The sequence below is a fragment of the Rhinopithecus roxellana genome, chromosome 3 (assembly GCF_007565055.1).
Source record: "Rhinopithecus roxellana isolate Shanxi Qingling chromosome 3, ASM756505v1, whole genome shotgun sequence".
In the NCBI taxonomy this organism is placed as follows: domain Eukaryota; kingdom Metazoa; phylum Chordata; class Mammalia; order Primates; family Cercopithecidae; genus Rhinopithecus; species Rhinopithecus roxellana.
The window spans coordinates 22,262,035-22,282,494 of record NC_044551.1 but is presented as its reverse complement, the minus strand read 5'-3'; the positions used below and the strand labels follow the sequence as shown (position 1 = coordinate 22,282,494).

The 20,460-nt window shown below is 40.4% G+C and overlaps 2 protein-coding genes across 6 annotated transcripts in view; one reads left to right on the top strand and one right to left on the bottom strand.

The window, feature by feature from the left end:
- MTRR (5-methyltetrahydrofolate-homocysteine methyltransferase reductase) overlaps nucleotides 1-9,057 on the bottom strand; it is a 32,493-nt gene extending 23,436 nt beyond the window's left edge. Inside the window, exons 1-4 of one of the 3 annotated variants that reach the window (XR_004056361.1) lie at nucleotides 8,946-9,057; nucleotides 7,241-7,394; nucleotides 4,638-4,777; nucleotides 2,772-2,889 (exon numbers count right to left, since the gene is read on the bottom strand). Coding sequence is in view for 2 of the 3 variants with exons in the window: in XM_010378293.2 (XP_010376595.1) it covers nucleotides 2,772-2,889; nucleotides 4,624-4,777; nucleotides 7,241-7,369 (401 nt within the window). In the remaining variant the exon portion in view is untranslated. Of the gene's footprint in view, nucleotides 1-2,771; nucleotides 2,890-4,623; nucleotides 4,778-7,240; nucleotides 7,395-8,945 lie in introns of all 3 variants that reach the window. The other 2 variants (XM_010378293.2, XM_010378294.2) reach the window with 2 other exon arrangements.
- Nucleotides 9,058-9,133: 76 nt separating this feature from the next.
- FASTKD3 (FAST kinase domains 3) lies at nucleotides 9,134-19,093 on the top strand. 3 transcript variants are annotated; one of them, XR_749598.2, is made up of 7 exons: nucleotides 9,134-9,192; nucleotides 10,022-11,483; nucleotides 12,146-12,231; nucleotides 15,146-15,320; nucleotides 16,352-16,542; nucleotides 16,863-16,977; nucleotides 18,931-19,067. XR_749598.2 is itself a non-coding variant. In XM_010378291.2 (7 exons), exons 2-7 carry the CDS (start codon nucleotides 10,046-10,048, stop codon nucleotides 19,024-19,026), a joined length of 1,980 nt encoding a protein of 659 aa, XP_010376593.1. In that variant the 5' UTR covers nucleotides 9,134-9,192; nucleotides 10,022-10,045; the 3' UTR covers nucleotides 19,027-19,093. The 3 variants fall into 3 exon arrangements, 2 of the variants coding, with proteins under 2 accessions (XP_010376593.1, XP_030783888.1); XM_010378291.2 differs by having other exon boundaries at nucleotides 16,473-16,542; nucleotides 18,931-19,093; XM_030928028.1 differs by having other exon boundaries at nucleotides 9,162-9,188; nucleotides 16,473-16,542; nucleotides 18,931-19,093.
- The last annotated feature ends 1,367 nt before the right edge of the window (nucleotides 19,094-20,460 follow it).

Sequence of the window (20,460 nt, the reverse complement as noted above, 5' to 3'; positions counted from 1 at the left end):
CTTTTTCCTACAGATTAAAATATCACCAAGATATCGTGACAGATTAATGCCAAGTCCTTAGACTAAATAAATAAAGCCTTTCCTTAGACTAAATAAATAAAGCCTTTCTCTCAGTCCTGAACTATTTTATTTATTTATTTATTTTTATTTTAGTAAAATTCCCAGGGAAGCTGACAACAGGAGAAAAAAAAAAGCAACCATCCTTTGGGAAAGCTGAATTCATCATAGATTGTTTTAAATGTGGCAGTCCACCTACTATTAACAAATGATGGTAACAACAGCCATTCCCTGAATAGAGAAGTAGAGTCAGTGGATAAGACCGTGTCAGGGCTGTGGAAATAACACCACTTTCAATCACAACTCAAACGAGGTTCGATTAAATTCTAATTCCTAAAGCGAAATGAATATTAAGAGGATGCACATTTCAGGCCTGTGTCTCATCATGACTCAGGCTGTCATTTCACTGTGCTCGGTAAGTGCTCATGTAGTACACTGCTCAAAATGTGGTTATACATTAGATCTGCCCTGAGGAGCCTTTGTGAAAACAAGTTTATAAAATTACAGGTTCAATAATAACAGCTACATTTAAAATATCACTTTCATAACTCAGAAATATTAAGGTGATAATATGCATAACCATGAAGAGAACTAACGTTCACTAAGTGTTTACTACATGATGACAGGCACTCTTCTAAGAGGACAACATGTATTAATCCGTTTGATTCTACCACAAAGCTTACACAGTAAATAGCTTACTGTTATCTACTGCATAGAGGGAAAAACCAAGGAACAAAAAGTTTAAGTAATTTGACCAAGTTCTCAGTCGGGAAGTGGGGGATCAAGGATTTGAACCCAGGTATTGGACTCAAGTGTGCATTCGTAACCCCATTTATTGTGGTGGTATGTACATCAAGCAAGAATGTCTTGAAAATATCTTTGTTGGCCAGGCGCGGTGGCTCAAGCCTGTAATCCCAGCACTTTGGGAGGCCGAGACGGGCGGATCACAAGGTCAGGAGATCGAGACCATCCTGGCTAACACAGTGAAACCCCGTCTCTACTAAAAATACAAAAACTAGCCGGGCGAGGTGGCGGGCGCCTGTAGTCCCAGCTACTCCGGAGGCTGAGGCAGGAGAATGGCGTAAACCCGGGAGGCGGAGCTTGCAGTGAGCTGAGATCCGGCCACTGCACTCCAGCCCGGGTGACAGAGCAAGACTCCGCCTCAAAAAAAAAGAAAATATCTTTGTTTCAGAAAAAGGAAAAATTGAAGTAAGGTAGTTAGGTTGAAAAATCTAAGCAGTGTAGTCTACTGAAATATACAGTCAAGCATTTTAATACTTACACCAATAAATCAACAGAGAAAATGAAAGCCTTTGAAGAGAAGTGAAATATAGATGAGTGATGGGCCTAATGGTAATGGATGACACAAGTGTTACATTAACAGTTAAACACAGCCCATACAAGACTGAGCATTTAATGTCAATGAACTTCTGGCAAAAGACAAACACTCAACATAAAGGTACAGAGCTAAAAGTGAATTCGCAAAGAAATGTCACAAAGCTTTGTCACAATCAGGAACAATATGTGTACTGGGGATGTGGAAAAAACCCACAGCATCACAGCTGAAGGGAGAGATGGAAGAAGTGGGCACGAGGGTGAGTTCAGCAGAAATACAGTATGCCGAAAAGCAAGACATCTGCTGAATTTGTCATTTTCTCATAAACAGATTATTCAGTAACATAGTGAGAGAAAATTAAATTAGCCGACCGAGCACGGTGGCTCAAGCCTGTAATCCCAGCACTTTGGGAGGCCGAGACGGGCAGATCACGAGGTCAGGAGATCGAGACCATCCTGGCTCACACAGTGAAACCCCATCTCTACTAAAAACTACAAAAAACTAGCTGGGCGAGGTGGCAGCGCCTGTAGTCCCAGCTACCCGGGAGGCTGAGGCAGGAGAATGGCATGAACCCGGGAGGCGGAGCTTGCAGTGAGCTGAGATCCAGCCACAGCACTCCAGCCTGGGTGACAGAGTGAGACTCTATCTCAAAAAAAAAAAAAAGAAAAGAAAATTAAATTAATACATGGACGTAGTAGAAAAAAATCAAGGGTGTGTGCTATTATCTGGCTAAAATAGTTAAAGGCTAAGTAAGTTATAGGACAGTATCTGTAAGACCACTGAATAAACACATCAGGATGATTTGGAAGGTGCCACACTGGGTGAAATACTGACTTGTAAAAACAAGAATAAAAGTAATGAAAAGATAAAGTATGTGTCTGTAAACGTTTGATTGGCATGGTGGCAAATGGCCATTCAGAGGGTAAGAGCACGCCAAGCAATGCAGCCTACAGTGAAGGCCCACAGACCCATGTTCTCTAACGGCAAAGTGTGGCTCCCCAGGCTCCCTCGATGTAACGAGCCCGATCCAAAGGCTCCATGTGCACGGCAAGGAGAAGGGCATGCACGATTCAAGTTGCTAAAGAACAGGCTGATTTCTGCAAATACCTATACTGTTTAAAGATATCTGTACTGGGGTACCTTTTCTAACTCTTGCCATTAGCATACACTGAGAAGGATGAGACAGACACCAAAGAAAATCAGCAAAACAGGTAAATCAAGCTCTGGCTGACCCTCTTGGGTCCCAAAGCTATAAAAGCTAACGAAAGTAAAACATGAGGAAAAGTTCAGTGTTAAATGAAAAGCTAACACGTTTTATAAGTGAACTTTCATCACGTACAGAGGGCTTATTGGAATAAACAGAGAACACTGCCCTTACCCTACACAGTCATCTGCATGTCCGGTGTCATAGAAATGCCGGGCTCCAAGCTCTTGAAGTCGTTTATCAATTATTTTCCCCCCATTGCAAAAGTAGGTGTATTCTGAATCACCGAGACCTAAAGAGCCCGAATACATAATTAATGCACAATAAGGTTTAAATTTAAGGACATAAAGAATAGGTAAATAAAATATCTAAAATAATACTATTCCATGCTCTTCTGAATGGATTAATAATGCACAGCCTCACATCTTATTCTCCTTGAGTAATACTATGCATGCAGGCAGTTTTCTTCTATTTTACAATATAAAAAGTACCAGATATAATGAAACAAAATATTTATCGGCCACTGGTGAAAGAAAAGACTTCACATTTTCATCTCCTTGACTATGTGTAAAAATACAGAAATCTTAAAACAAGGATCAGATGGGTTGCAAAACCACAATATCTGTTATCTGTACATTTTTTCTGATACTGAGCAGGGGTCAGCCAACCATAGCTTCTGGGCCGAATACCACCCGCCGCCTTTCTTTGTAAATAAAGTTTTATTAGAAGACAGTCAAGTCCATCTGTGTACATATTATTTATAACAGCAAGAGTTGAGTAGGCCTGCAAAGCCTAAAATACTTACTATCTGGCCCTTTATAGACAGAGTTTGCTGACTCCTGATAATAGAAAGGTACACCTGCCGTATAAATAACCACAATAACGATGTGGTATAAATGTTTCTGTGTTGGGGAAATTAAGAATCGCTTCTATGTCTCACGGTAAAAAAAAAAAAAAAAAAAGAGCTTCAATTCCTCAGCTGAGTAGTCATCTCCATGTTCTTTCTCTACAAAAGGGTGAGAAATCAGTGGTTCCACGCTCGGGCCTAACATTGACTAGAACAATGGGATCGGCTTCTGCTCCTGTCTTTTCTGGATTTTTAAACAAGTGCGTGTTCTCTCTCTGAAAATACAGAAAGTATAAAAACTTGAGGTAAAAAAAAAAATCATAAATACTGTGAAATACTCTCTTGAACATGTTATATATGACAGATCATTGCCAGGGTTACAATCTCAAATTTCTAATCCGTTATTTATTATACTCAACCCATCCTTTCCAGATACCCTCTCCAAAAAATAATCCTCAAAAAAAAACCAATATAGGTCACAAGTCAGGAATATGGACCCTCAATTCCCCTCTGGTATCATATATGAGGTGATCTGGTCCTTCTGATCCTTTTTAACATTTTAAAACTATGGTTCACAGAGTCCTAGGTCAGTTTTTCTTAACCTGGGATACACGTTAGAATCACCTGGAAGCTTTTAAAAATAACGATGCTAGGGCCCTACCTTGGAATAATTACATCAGAATCACTGGAGGTGGGCCTAAGTCATAGAATTTAATAAAAACTCCCCTAGCGAGTCCTGATGTGTAGCTGGGGCATGAAAATCATTTATTCTAGGAGAACTGTTCCCAGAGAAGTTATCAAAATCACTGGGAGTGTTTTGTTTTGCTTTGCTTTTCTAAACAGAGGAATGGCCTGAGAAGTTGCTTGTTCAGGGACTGTTTCAGTAGGTTTAGGATGAGGCCCAGCCGCTGCTATTCTGCAAATGTGTCATGGCTGCATCTGAGGTGCACCCTTAATTAAAATGCTACTCAAGAGGTTCTGCAGAGGTGTGGCTCTGGGTTAAGTCTGGGGAAGATTTAGAAAAGTAGCACATTACATACATTTATATATACATACATATAATATTTACATAAAAAAGACAAAACCTCTATGATCACACTTCATAGTTCTGAAAGATAACTCAGATACCAGAGATAACAACAGTATACTATAGTAAGATCAGAAGAGAGAGTCCATTACCCAGTAACCCATACCGCAGGTGAGCAAAGAAATCAACCGGCAGTGTCTGGTTCTGTATTTCCTTAACAAACTTGCGGGCTGTGTCGGGTGGGTCTCCGGTGCCCGTGGTAGAAACCACAACAACAAGAGGAGCTGTTTCGGTTTTTAGATCATACTACAAAACAAGGACATCAAGTCAGGGACTTAACACTGCATGCATTTTTTATTTAACACAGCAGCAAAGCAATCAGCTTAGTTTCCTGTCTTGTATTTCAATTTTCCTCCTTGCCAGGTTTTTTGAGATGACCAGTACAGTGACTACGTGCTCTCAGCTTAATCAAGTTGCCTAATGCAGGATGTCATTCAAGGAAACCACATGTCTGTTTCGTTGATGCTCATCAAGAGGTTGGGGGATTAACATGTCTTTCTCTTCACGTGGTGTACGTACGAGAGGCAGGGACCAGAAAGGCACAGACAGGACCCATCCCAGGTTTCCATCTAGTCTGGTCCTTCATTTTTAGAAAAATCAGAGGAAATAGGATATAGTCAACTCTTTGCCACCGAGTCATGGGCCAAACATTAACATGAGCTCTAATCTGCAAGGCAAATCAGCACTGCTAAGAGCCAAAACGAGGCACCGTGATGAGCTGCCAAGGAGGAACAGCAGCTAACTGGGTGGAAACGTCTTTTCATAAGAAAGTAAAAAAAAAAGCAAGGAAAGAGGTGTTAAAATGGGGATGGGGAGACTCAGAAATAGAGAGAACTGATACATAAACACTCAGGATTAGAATGGCAAGACAAGGAAGCAACAAGTAGAATACTGTGGTAAAGAAAGACAGCAATAAAAACAGCACAGCTCTGAAATCTTCAGCAAAATATAAAACCAGCCATGTGTACTGCATGTGACACTAAGGCAGAGGGACAACAGGGCATTTTAAAACTGGGAAATTAAAAGTGTTACCCCTTCTAAATCAGGGAGCTGGCTATCAAGAACCGCTCCTCATTCCCTCAGGTTTCCCGAGAGCTGAGAATATCATTAGCTATAAGCTGAGCTATAAACTGTTACAAATCAAGTTTATTCTTATACTCACGTAAGTTTAAATATTTCAAATAGAGCATTTCACTGTCTTAGCTCTGAGAATATCATTAGCTATAAGCTGAGCTATAAACTCTTACAAATCAAGTTTCTTCTCATTCTCGTGTAAATTTAAATATTTCAAATAGAGCGCTTCTTTGTCTTACTTATAAGGACTCCACAAGCTCTACTGCCCATGAACACCATCTAATTTGGCTCCAAATAATTCACCTTATTTTTCATGCTGATAAAAGAGGTAATGACTTGAGCTAACTTTTTACCAAGGCATTTAATGCTTCCAAAACTCTATATAAGTTGTGTGTTAAACTCTGCATACAAAGTTGTATAAGTAAAGTCATCTTGAAAAGGACTATGTGAACTAGGAAGGAGATTAGATTATGAACAGCTAGAGGAAACCATCAGCCAGGGAGGACAAACAGCATGACTAACTTGGTGTTTAAAAAAAAAAAAAAAAATTCACCATTCATCTGACTGTCAAAACACCTGCTGATCACCTTACTGAGGTCAACCACAAGGGGCCAAATCAGGACTAGTTTTATGATACTGATGGCTTTGGCTTTGTCCAAAGTAACAGATTCAGGTATTTCATCATGTGGCACTGCAATGTGAACTGAAGTTATTGCAGAATGACAAAGTCTGCGGACTGGCGGTCTTCTCCAAGAAGCTCCCTTTTCTCTGGTGTCCAGAGTCACCATGGCAGGGTTGCATAAAGGAACTACGTGAGTCTCCTTCCATGAGCTGGGTTTATAATTGACTTGAGCTGCACACAGTCTAGTGTTCTGAACTAGAGTCTCAGGAAAGGTCAGAGGGGGGTGTGCACTTGAGTGAGAGAGCACTGGCAGGGCAGTCTCTGAAGAGTTGAAGTGACCTTTAACCGCTTAGTGGCTGGCAAATCACCTTGTGGTATAAAGCCCCTGCCAACTGCTATCACCTGAATTGTCTGAAATAGTATAATCTGGAGGCAGCAAACTAAATAAAAGAACACAAGATTGTAAAGTTGCAAATACCCTAAGGTAGTAACTTCTGCAGAGACTGAACGTAAACAACTAGTCCCTGACGAAGCAGCGAGTGTTTTCCAGATCCTTACACTACTACTTTAAATTCTATTTCACAAAAGAATCTAAGCAGTCCTTGATCAGGAGGAACTCTGACACGAATGGCAAGGCCTTTCTTTTGGGGAAAAAAATGGGGCACTGAGATTCAACAGACGGAAAGCACACCTGAGCAGGCAAACACACATCTAGCTTGTCTCACAGCCACCCTGTGAAATAGACACAGCATATGCTACTTCTGTCATTTACAGTTAAGGAGTTGTTACTTGTTTCCATTTTTGAGACCATTTAGTCCAATTCAACTGCACACTTCTGTATTAAAAAAAAAATGCTGGTGATATCTTACCATACCACTGAACAAATACATTTCTGTTAAAAAACAAGGACTATCTGGTGGTATTTAGTGTCCTTTATTTTTTCATAAACATCACTTCCCAACCAAAATTCTTCAAAGCACAAAACAGTAAAAATCCATTGTAACAGCTCTAACCTTACTGGATTCACTAATACAGTGCAGATCTGCAGAAAATCCATGGACCACAGCTTTCTCACATATTTCTTCTGCGATGGCCTTTGCCTGTCCCTGCTGTGTAGCATATAGTAACAGAAACCTCCTCATCACTTCAAGACATGTAACAGTAAAACTGAAAAATGGGGGAAAAAAGAGAGATCTTGTTTTTAATGAAATAGTAACAACCTAAAGGTATTGATTCTCCCTCAATCTTTAAGAAACAATGCAACAACACCCAAACGTAATATGAAATAGCCTTTTCTAAATTTGTTTTTAGCACTAATCTTAAACGAACTTAAGAATTCATCAAATTAAGAAGAGTGTAGGAATGAAACTCTAATTCCATGGCTCAGAAATCAGATTATCGGCTCGGAACTACTTGGGCTTGAATCTGTGGTTCCTAAGTGCAATCCCGTAGGCAATCTCCCCAAATGACCTGTACCACAGCTCCTTTATCCTAAAAATGAGACTATTAACCACCTACCTGGAAAAGGATGTGGCACAAGAAAAGAACCTGAACAAACCTGAGGCACAGTATCATTCCCAACAGTCTTAAATATCTTTTGGTGTCCTCTTTTTTAAAAAATAAAGAAGCAAAAATTATATTAAAATGATAGGATTCTTGGTTCCTACTTGATCCTAATGCTAAACAAACTAATCATAGTACTAAAGGTAACTGAAGCACATCAGTTACCTTTTTTGTATTTAATGGAAATCAAAAATATGTGAGTATATGGGCATATTACATATAGGTGCATATAAAGAAAAAATATTTCCAATCCACTTAACACATTTTACTAACACATGTTTTTCCTGAAGAGATAAGCAGTAGTAAAACAAACGGCACTCACAGATTTTTTTTCCATACTCATCTAATGGCTAAAACTGGTGGGCTGTCAATTTGTGGAGACAGATTTAAACTGAAACCCAAACCAAAATACTGGCTTTTGGCGAATGAACCGCCCAGAACGGCACCTGGCACAAAACAGGTACTCGACAAGTTATCTGAAAAAGTAAATGAACAATACGAAAACACTACACATTTACAGCTCACAGAAAACGGTGGAAACGATGATGAAAATCTTACTACAGCTAAAATTTCTATCACTTCCCATTAAACACACACATTCTGAGGACTCCCCAGGATCAATCAACCCCTCAGCCCTGCTACTGCCCCACAACCCAGCACCACGTTCCCACGACTCTCAAAGGAGGCCCGGGCCCCAGCAGCCCCAGGGGCGGCGCGGAGGCGGTGGGCAGAGCTCACTGCCGCGTCCCGCCAGGTGGGCGCTCGGAAAATCCCCGGTTCCCCGGAGCGCGCCGCCCCAACCTGACACGTTACCCCGTTCCCCGCGTGCGGTTTCCCTAGTCCTAGAAAGTGCCTAGAACCAAAGGCAGAACAGGCGCAGAGGCCCCACACCCCCCAGGAGCCCCCCGCGCAGAGATCGACGCCGAGCTCCGGGACGCGCTTCCGGGGAAACCAAGGCCAAGACCAAGCCCGAGCCCGAAGCCAAGACTGAGGCCGAGCCCGCCCCCGCGGCGACCCCCGGAGCTCGAGGGGCGTGGGAACCATGGGCGCAAGCCGGCTGCCTCCCCCCGCCCCCGGCCCCGGGCCGCCTCTCCCTCGGGATTAGTGCGGGGCTAGCGGCCGGAATCCAGACACCGTAGCCACCAGCGCGCTTACCTGCGCCGCGCCAGCCGAGGACACACCTGCACAGCGCGCCTTCCACCAACGCTGCACCCGTGCGCACTGCCGTAGTGCCCATGCTCGGTACCTAGGACCAATAGGAAGTTCCGAAGGGGACCTGGGCCAATCACATTGCGCGGCTGTGAGTCGTGCTCCCGCCCCGCCCCGCCCCGCGTTTACTACGGAGGCCCACGACGCCCAGGCGCTTCCGCGGCCACCCGGAGTGATTGGCGGGCAGAGGTCGGTAGGTGTCCACGCGGGCTCTCCGGGTGGGTGTCACAGACCTTATCGGCTTTCCTCTCAAGCTGCGCCGCCCTGCCCGTGTCTCAGCGCAGGTCCCTGGGGCGCCGAGTTTGGGGGTGCTCGGCCCGCGGGTCCCTTTCATTCCTGGGAAGACGCGCCCAGGGGCATCACGCCTGTCTGTCCTGCACACTCCTGTTCCTAAATGCCCCCGCGGCGTATTTAGATCTGGACTGGCCGCCACACCTTCTCCCTTCATTGATCTATGTTGTGCTTTTTCTTTTCCTACCTTGTTTCCATTGCCGAAGTAGACCCTTTCCTTCAACCCTATCTCCTGACACCGAGGGGAAACCAACAGCTTAGGGCCTTTCCAGCGCGTTTTTACCCTTGCCTTGCTCTAACCTCGCGTAATTTCATCCACTTTACCTCTTGTTTGATTTCTATTCAAATGCAATTTCTTCCTTCAACCAACATTTAAGGGCTACCCTTAAGAGCTACATTGCCTGAGTTTGAACCCTAGCTCTGCCACTTAACCACCTGCATAAACTGGGCAAAGTAACTTTGTTCTTCAACTTCTACCTCATGTAAAATGATGGTAAAGGTACTTAATCTGTGTAAGTTAATAAAAGTGTTTAGCAAGTAGTAGCGATTGTTATTGTTGGATGTCAGCCACTTTTCTAACTCTAGGATGCAGAGACCTTGCTCCTCTGGTGTTTATATGTTATCCATCCTTTTTTTTTTTTCCTGGTACTCGTTTGTAGTTTCAACATTGATGTTGGGTCAATCATGTTCTCAATGTGTTTAACCTTGTCTTTTTAAATGTTTTAATTTAGTTATCAAATTGAGAATCTGATGGCATGGCATTAATCACCTTGAGGAAGAACCTTTATCGTTTACCTGATTTTCGGATGCATGGAGCTCTGGCCGCTTTGAAAAATCAACCTCTAAATCATGTTCACAAGGTAGTGAAGGAGCGTCTGTGCCCCTGGTTCTGTTCACGACAATCTGAGCCTTTCAGGATCAGGTTCCATCATGCCCATTGTAAAAAGTTTAATTCGAAAAATGGAAATGACCTTCATCCACTCAGTGGGCCAGTGTTCTCTCAAGTATCTGACTGGGTCAGGCTTGAACAAAATGTTAAAAATGGGGAGAGTCAGACGTTTTACAAGAGACTGAGCAACTTGACTTCATCAGAAGAAGTGCTAAGTTTTATAAGCACGATGGAAACCCTGCCTGACACTATGGCAGCAGGAGCTTTACAACGAATTTGTGAAGTGGAAAAAAAGGATGGTGATCAAGGGTTGCCAAAAGAAATACTGGAGAATAGCATCTTTCAAGCTTTATGCTTTCAGTTGGAAAAGGAGCCCTCACAGCTGTCAAACACTAGTTTGGTGACTGCTTTGCAAGCTCTGATTCTGTTGCATGTGGATCCTCAAAGTAGCCTGTTACTGAACCTGGTGGCAGAATGCCAAAATCGTCTCAAAAAAGGTGGCCTGGAAGTTCGCAATCTTTGTATTCTTGGGGAGAGTCTGATTAGACTGCACAGTTCAGGTTGTGTGACACTAGAACTGATTATAAATCAACTGCAAGGTGAAAAATTGGAAACATTTACCCCAGAGGATATTGTGGCCCTTTATAGAATCTTGCAGGCATGTGCTGAAAAAGTGCATGAACACCAAACATTTTTAAATAAGATAAACAACTTTTCCCTTTCAATAGTTTCCAACCTGAGTCCTAAATTGATTAGCCAAATGCTCACTGCCCTGGTGGTTCTTGATCAAAGTCAAGCATTTCCTCTGATTATAAAATTGGGCAGATATGTCGTGAGGCATGTCCCACATTTCACTAACGAGGAGCTTAGGAGAGTCTTGGAGGCATTCATATATTTTGGGTACCATGACAGATTTTTTACAAAAGCCCTAGAGTATCGTGTAGCTGCGGCGTGCCTCACGTTGAATCCTGAAGTTGTCTGCAGAGTCATGGAGTACTGCAGTAGAAAACAGATTCTTTCAAAACCCATCCTCAATGCAGTGGCAGAAACTTTTGTTTGCCAATCAGAAAAATTTTCACCGAGTCAGATTTCTGCATTAATGGAACCATTTGGGAAACTCCATTATTTGCCACCAAATGCCTCTGCTTTATTTAGAACGCTGGAAAATGTGCTATTCACTCATTTCAATCATTTTCCACCTGAAACATTATTGAAACTTCTTCATTCATGTTCACTTAATGAATGCCATCCAGTCAACTTTATGGCAAAAATATTCAACCCTTTTTTCCTTCAACAGCTGCAAGGTGAGTTGGTTATAAATTCTGACAGTTGGAAAAAGTTAACCTTTGAATTGGCAGTGGTTTCAAGTCACATATAAAGGCAGTGTGTTGCCTTTAGTTTTTCTTCCATAGTGATCTGAAGATGAGACCTGAAGTTGACAGATACTGGCATAAACACAGAGTTAAAGCATGCTAGGAAATTGTATAAAGGGAGGAAAGCTGTCTCAGATAAACTGACTTTTGCCTTATCTGAGAAACTGCAGCATTCTAAGGAGATACGGTGATGGTAGTGGAAATAGCCACATTAACATGTTGGAACTTTTGATGAGTGAGCAACTGTATCTGTTTTTTTTTTTTTTTTTTGAGAGGATGGCATTGTTCATCTCGATTCAAGGCCACCCACATATTTCCGGAACTCCATAGTTAAAGGAAATTTCCACTAATTCTGTGAACATATTTTCTTTCTTTTAATTGTACTCAGTAGCTAGGAGCTTGGGTTCTTGGAAGCCAATTTCATTGGTGGCAAGAGAAGGGCAGAATTAATTCTAACAAGTTCATTTCATAGTGTCATTTAAAAGTACAATACTTCTGTCTGGAGTGTGTAAATTGATGTTGAATGTTCATGATGTTCTCTCATACATACCTCAATTCAGACATAACCGTGACCGGGATGCTTTCTGTTTTAGGTGAAGAATCGCATTTGGACAGATTGAGTCGGGCACGACTGACCCAACTTTTCTTAACCTCAGTCCTAGAATGCCCTTTCTATAAGGTAAAAGCATGAACTGTATGTGGCTGTATTTCCCTATGGGTAGCTTCCTATTAAGTTCCTTTGCTTTTGATCTGTCTCAATAACCTCCTGAAAAAGCAGAATTTCATTTACTTGGAGTTAGTTGCCACCAGATAGGCTTTTCTTTGATAAATTGACCCCATTTTCGTGTTCTTGCTCTTGAAGGAACAATTTCCTGCTGTGTAAGGTTTCTTAGGAGGTTTTATTAAGTGCTGCAGGCATGTGAGTTACAGTATTTCTCCATTCTCTCTGAAGGTTTTACAGGGTTTTACTACTAGGTTTACTACTAGGTTTCCCATAGCTGTTTGTTATCAAAGTGTGAATGTCTGGACTGCACAAATAAATTATTTGCAAGTACAGTACATTGTTAAGCCAAGCCAGAAATTTCACTTTTAGTTTGTTTACCTAGAGTTTAGTTTACCTAGAGTTTGCTCTTCCCATAAAGACCTATAAAGATTTATCCTATTATCTATCACATTCCTTATGTAGAATCAGAAATAGTGCACCAGACCATAATATTCTCTCTCTGCTTCTCTCTACTTGACTCTGAATCTTAGTTTAGAGTATCTGATTTTTGAAATAAGGTAATGAGAATGGAAAAATACCCCTTTTTTAAAACAGCTTAGATGGTACTAAGTTATATAAAGATAAGTAATAGTTAACCCCAATCTCTTACCATTTCTAAAGGAATAGTATTAAAAGCAGTTTCTGTGCCCAAATGTATACAGATACATAAACACTGTCTGTTTTTTTTTCTCTTTTCAAGGAATGAGACTGACTAATCAAAGTATACTTTGCTTTTATGCCCAGTATATCATGGCCATCCCTTGAGGCCAGTGCATACAGATCACATGCATTCTTTTTAGAAAGACATGATATTTCATGGTGTTTATTCTACTATTCTACTATCGATGCACTTGGAGGTTTTTTGCAACTTTTGTCTATCAAGAATGCTATAATAAACATTCTTGCAAATCCTGTCATACTAGAGCCTTTTTGGTTTTTTAAATATATAAACTAGATTCCTAAAAATGTGATCACTGGATTAATTTTTCATGGATAATGGCAGAATTTTTTTCCCTAATAGTTACAGATACCACATTTCCCCAGTAATGAATGAAGATGGCCGTGTCTCCTCCACTTCTGTTGCAGTGTGTTAGTAGTCTCTTTAATTTGTGTTACTCAGCTACATGAAAGAGGGCATCATATCATATATTTAAGTTGCATATTAATCAGCATTAATGAAGTTTAGCATATTTCCAAATATGTGTTGGCCATTTACATTTCTTTTGAATTGCTTTCTACACCTTAATTTATTTCTGTTGGGTGGTTTGTCTTTAAGGACTCATTGTAAAACAGATATTAACTATTGTGAATGTTGTACATATTTTCCCCTGATTTGTACTCTTTCATTACTTTTTAATATTACTTATGATGTATTTTTAAATGTTCTGCAGTCGAATCTGTCTTTTATGACTTCCAAGTTACCCGTCTAACTTAAGAGCATGAATATTTTACAACATTTTAAAAAATAATATCTTTTAAATTTTATTTAGATCTTTGATCTAAAAGCAAAATTGAATTTTTATTTATTTGTATATGTATTCTAATTAACAAGTAAAAGTTGTATATACTTATTGTGTTCGTGTTGTTTTGAAATATGTATACATTGTTAAATGGCTAAATCAAACCAGTTAACGTGCGTATTACCTCCATACCTATCATTTTATTTTGTGGTGAGAATATTTAAAATGTACTCTTGCCGGGCACAGTGTCTCGTGCCTGTAATCACAGCACTTTTGGAGGCTAAGGCGGTTGGATGACCTGAGGTCAGGAGTTCGAGACCAGCCCTTGCTAACATGGTGAAACCCTGTCTCTACTAAAAATATGGAAAATTAGCCAGGCATGGTGGCACACGACTATAGTCCCAGCTACTCTGGAGGCTGAGGCAGGAGAATTGCTGGAACCCGGGAGGCGGAGGTTGCAGTGAGCCGAGGTCGCGTCATTGTACTCCATCCTGGGCAATAAGAGTGAAACTCTGTCTCAAAAAAAAAAGAAAAAATAAAAAGTACTCTCAGCCATTTGCAAGCATACAATCATTCTTATTAACTATAGTCAGCATGTTGTACCACTTGGGATTTATTAGAGTGTGTAATGGATGACAGAAGTTTAGTTATTTTCCAAATAAATAACCATTTTTCCATCATCGTTTATTATATTGCTATCCTTTGCTTCCTAAATTGGAATGTCACTTATGTCACATTTTCCATTACAGACTGAGTATCCCTTATCCAAAATGCTCCGGACCAGAAGTGTCTCAGCTTTCAGATTGTTTCACATTTTAAAGTATCCTCATTATATTTACCAGTTCAGCATCCCTAATACAAAAATTTGAAATCCAGAATGCTTCATGAGCATTTTCTTTAAGCAGCCTGTGCTCAAAAGGTTTCAGATTTTGGAGCATTTTGGATTATGGATTTCCAGATGAGAGAAATTAAACCTGTGTTGAAAACTTTAGTTGTGTGTACTTAAGACCCTCGGGACAATTCTTAGTTCTAAAAATGTTTCTTGAGCTTTATTATGTTAGCATTATTATGTTTCTTCTCACTCCCTCCTCACTCTTTTTTACCTTCCTTCTTTACTTTTCTTTCTGTTTATGGTAACCAGTGACTACTGTAAAAACACATATAAAAGACATTCTGAACTATTAGACTTGTACTACAACAATAGAAGTTTGCATTGTCATTTTGAAAGAGATGCCTGTCCCAATTCCTGGAAAAGTATCATGCCTATAAAGTAGTGTTATATCAAACTTTTCTACCTAGGTAACCTTCAATTTATTCTCAGTTTTTATATCTTATTTTTCTTTCTCATGTTTGCACTTACGATTTTTTAGGGTCCAAAACTCCTTCGTAAATATCAAGTGAAGTCATTTGTTACCCCATGCTGTTCCCTGGAGACCCCTATGGATTCTCAGCTTTATAAATCTGTGAAGATTGGGCTGATTGACCTTTTAGGAGCAAGATTATATTTTGCTTCAAAAGTGTTGACACCCTATTATTATACAATAGGTAAGTAGTATAAGGAGTTTTGTTGTTTTAAACCTAAGTATCCTGTTCGATTTTGGAGATATACGGGACTTAGAAGTAATAGAAGGTCTCTGGAAATGCAAAATGGAATGGTCCCTTCCCTGAAGGCAAGTTGAAACAGGTGGTTAGCAGCAGAGCTGTTGCGTCAAGACTGTCTGGGTTTAAGTCACACATATTAGCCACGTATGTCCTGGGCAGAGTATTTAACCTTTTTCTGCTTGCTTCTTCCTCTGTAAAATGATAGTAATAGTGACCTCAAAGACTTATTTAAGCACTAAATAAAATAGTACCTGGAACATAGGAAATGCTCACTAATTGTTAGCTACTACTATAACCTAGGCTTGCACTGTCCAAATATAGTAGCCACTAGACCATGTGGCTGTTTAAATTTAAATTATTAAACGTTTAAGAAAATTCCTCAGTCACATTTCAAGTGCTCGGTAGCCACATGTGGCTCATGGCTGCCAAATTGGACAGTGCCTTTATAACGATTTCCACATCACAGAGATTTCTCCTGGGTGGCACTGACTAGAGACTCCAAGTCCTCTGTCCTTACAGTTCTTCTAACTTGATGAGGAGAAGAAAGCCTTCTCATAAAGGACAGCAGTTCATAGGCTTCAGATGGTCACTTCTCTTTACGAAAGGAACTGCAGTTTACCAGAGGGGAAGGACAGCGAGCCTTCTGTGCTCGCAGACCAGGTGTCTGGGTGCAGCATGCTTTCTTTACTTATCATGGAGGCGCTGCAAGTTTGAATGATGGAAGTTATGAGTTGCATAGATGTCTAACGGCTTAACTCAAAGGTTTTCTTCAGTCTGGATTGAAGGATCTCTGCCACCTGTTATAAGGGGAAAGAGAAAGCATGCGTGGTTCTTGTCATACCCCAGATAACTTCAGAACCCATTCTGTGGTTTAGTGTTGTTGAGCTTTCTTAATTTAAGGCTGACTTGATTGATCATAAAGCCAATTGAATTAAAATTCTCACCATTGTCTGGTTGTGGTCATTACTTTGCAGCCTTCAGTCCAATTGATCAGTGCAATATGGAAGGAATCAAAGCAGAGCAAAGGAATGAATACAGGAAGATAGTGTTTGTGAGGATATCACACGAGGAATTTTTCCTTTCTTCTCTCACCAGATGTTGAAATTAAATTAGATGAAGAAGGATTTGTATTGCCATTCACAGTTAATGAAGATATCCATGAAAGGTACAGAAAAATATTGTGTTTTTTGCATTACAAGACTTGTTGAGGCTAATAAGCAGTGGTATCTTTTTCTCAAGAAGGTGAAAGAAATAGATATGATTCTGGAAATTAAAACACTACATTTCAGAATACTATGTTGGGAAATTCCTTGTAATATTTTATAAGCATTAATATTCATAAGATCAAATTCATGATTCATTTGAAAATAATATTGGCACATAGTAATAGCCAAATCCCAAATAAACTTTGGCAACTAAAATATATAATAAATATTTCAGATTATTTTAAAAATTAAGTTTTTTTTCTCCTTTTTTATTTTTCAGGATAGCACTGTGTATTGATGGTCCAAAAAGGTTTTGCTCCAATAGCAAACACTTACTGGGAAAAGAAGCTATTAAACAAAGACACCTACACTTACTTGGTTATCAAGTTGTTCAGGTAGAGTTTCACCTATTTTTTTTTGTTTCCCAAAAGCAAATCCTAATTCGAATTTTTTTTCCAGGTTACTGTTAAAAAGTAATCTGAGGCACAGTAAAATTCTAAAGAATTTGATCAAACAGCAGTTATTGAATTGGACAGCACAGAACCCAAAATGACTTGGGAACACAAGAGGGAGGCCTTTATAGGAAGAATGCAAGTACACAAAGAATCTACTTGATTGGTTACAGTTATATATTCTTGCTGCCTTGTTTGAACTATTCTGTGGAAGATTCCTAGTTATATAATTATTAGTTTGTGAGATGCTTCTGACTGGTTGAGCTTAAGTTCTGTTTTTCTCCAGTAGAAGCTTTTACAAGAAATAGCCCAAGTTAAATTTTGCTTAACATTTGTACTTTAAGCAAAGTTAAGGTTATTTTCAAGGCCTAACTAGCTTGGTCTGCTCAGGGATTTTTCAGGCACAGGCTCCATTTTAATTTACTTTTACAGTGCTCACTGGTCTGCCAGCCCGGTCAGTGGACCACCGATCTTATGTCTAGTTTAAATCCCAATGTTGTTAATTCGGCTTAAATCTCTTGACTTATATTTTGAAATACAGAATTTTCAGAGCTTTGATTTTTCAAAAGTGGGGCATACCTATATTCATTATAAGCTCTGCTTAACTCTGCTGTTAGACTTACTCAATTGTTGGAATATATATTCTGTTTTAATTTCTTCTTGATTTAATAAATAAAAATGGACAAGATAATCCATTAAAATAAAGAGCTTCGGCCGGGCGCGGTGGCTCAAGCCTGTAATCCCAGCACTTTGGGAGGCCGAGACGGGCGGATCACGAGGTCAGGAGATCAAGACCATCCTGGCTAACATGGTGAAACCCCGTCTCTACTAAAAATACAAAAAACTAGCCGGGCGACCTGGCGGGCGCCTGTAGTCCCAGCTACTCGGGAGGCTGAGGCAGGAGAATGGCGTGAACCCGGGAGGCGGAGCTTGCAGTGAGCTGAGATCTGGCCACTGCACTCCAGCCCGGGCGACAGAGCAAGACTCCGTCTCAAAAAAAAAAATAAAAAAAATAAAATAAAATAAAGAGCTTCACCAACACTTAATATTTAAGACCTTTTCTTAAATATTAGACCTTTATCTACTTTTCACCGTAGATAATGTAAGAATGTCTTATGTGAGGGCTCAGCGGTGCATGAGAAGGAGAGCTGCCCTAATTCTCTAAGCTGTCTATACTAGGCAGCACTATGGTTTCATATCTGCTGACTTTTTTCTCCATTTTGCACATCCCCAGCTGAATATTCCTAAAACTAATCATGCCAGTGTGTACTCAGAAGCCTTCATTGTTTCTTTACTGCTTACAAAATAAAGTAAAAACTTCTCTACATCTTAACATTCAAGACCCTCCATGGTTGGCCTGCAGCCAGGCTCCTGGCACGTGATTACTACCTGGCCCCTCTGCTCCCAGCTGAGCAGGCTCTCTCCTTCGCTGAGCCTCCTGCTGTCTCTCTTCATTCCCTCTTTGTCCCTGCTACGTCTTCTAGCTCTCTGAATACCTACTTTCCAGCAGTTTGTCGGCATCCCCACCCTTATCTAATGAAATGCCCACTCCCTCTCAGCACTAGATCACCAACCTACAGCTTGTTTTTTATATTTATTGTGTAATTTAACTTGCCACCCAAGTTGTGAGCTCCTGGAGAACAAGAGATCATGTTTAATTCTTATTTACATATTCTACATATTAATTCCTCAAATATTTGCCAAGCCCCTTCTCAGTGCCAGGAGCTGTTCTAGACATTGGGGATCCAAGATGAAGAAACTGGTTGGGATATTTGCCTTCCAGGAGCTTACATTCTGCTGTGGGGAAGTGTGTAAGAAACAAACAAGGTAACCAACAGCCAGAGGAACCTCAGATTTTGAAGGATCTTGACCAGTTTTACTTTTCTATCTTTATAGATCCCCTATCATGAGATTGAGATGCTGAAATCAAGACGTGAATTGGTGGAATATTTACAAAGAAAACTGTTTTCTGAAAACACTGTTCATTGGTGACAAGAACGAATACTGGCTTCAGAACCCAAACCATGAAAGAACTTGCATTTTTTTTTTTTTTTTTTTTTTTTTTTTTTTGAGACGGAGTCTTGCTCTGTCACCCAGGCTGGAGTGCAGTGGCCAGATCTCAGCTCACTGCAAGCTCCGCCTCCTGGGTTCACGCCATTCTCCTGCCTCAGCCTCCTGAGTAGCTGGGACTACAGGCGCCGCCACCTCGCCCGGCTAGTTTTTTGTATTTTTAGTAGAGACGGGGTTTCACCGTGTTAGCCAGGATGGTCTCGATCTCCTGACCTCGTGATCCGCCCGTCTCGGCCTCCCAAAGTGCTGGGATTACAGGCTTGAGCCACTGCGCCCGGCAGTATTAAAAGAAGAATACAATGTGAATTAGCCACTTCGCAGAATATGTTCTAGACTGGTGATCTGGAAGCATCTATAGTTTTCCTTACATTATGTATACATTTATTGTGGTAAAATTTAAAATTAATTTTAATTTAATACTAGTGTCATAGATACTTTTTATACATCAAACAAATGATCATGTGCAGTAAAGGAATTCAATGAATAAATGTTATTTTTAAGTATTTTGTCGTTGTTATCTGCTAAATGAAAGTATTTTGCTCTTTAGAGACCTTTTGTTTTCCAACAGATGGAAGGAAGAAATTTTATCTCTCTTCTGTGAGTGGAAATGAGATGTACCGTAAGGAAAAGGAGCAATGAGAAATAGAGTACAGTGCTTTGGATATAAACATAGAATTATGCAGAAACAATCCTTTAGTTAATAAGATGTATCAGTATGGGAACTTTTTTTAAATAAACATTTCGAGAAATGGAAAAGCAATTTAGGTAGGTTTTTGGGGGAGGTGTTTGATTGGAGGGAGGATCTTCTAAATTGTATATCAAGAATGAATTAAATCGTCATAGTTCATTGCAGATCCTTCATTGCCTCATCACAGGTTACAGTTTCAAGGGAGAAGAGGACAAGAGGGCCAACTGGAGTAGCAGAGCTTTGGGGTTGGACACTCAGACTTTACCACCAAGTAGTGCTGTGACCTTGAACAGGGACAGCTGCTGTGTATCGTTCACTGACTGTGCTGAGCCCATGCTGAGCATGTTAGCATGATGCTTGTGTGGATCTCACATGCCTTCGGATTTAGGTATTGTTCCTATTTTACAGAGAATTAGGCTAGCTCAGGATGAATGTTCTACCTGATATTTCATTCATCACTAGTGATGAATGTCAGGTTTGAATCTGTCCCTAAGAAGCAATAAAATGTAGTGGCTAAAAATTTAGGTTCAGGAATCCTACAGCTTGGATTTGAGTTCTAACTAACTGTGACCTCAAGCTTTGGTTTCCTCAGAGCTACTCTTACATTATAATGGGATTTCTGTCTTTGTCCCTTTGGCTGCTGCAGCAAAGTACAAACTGGGTGACTT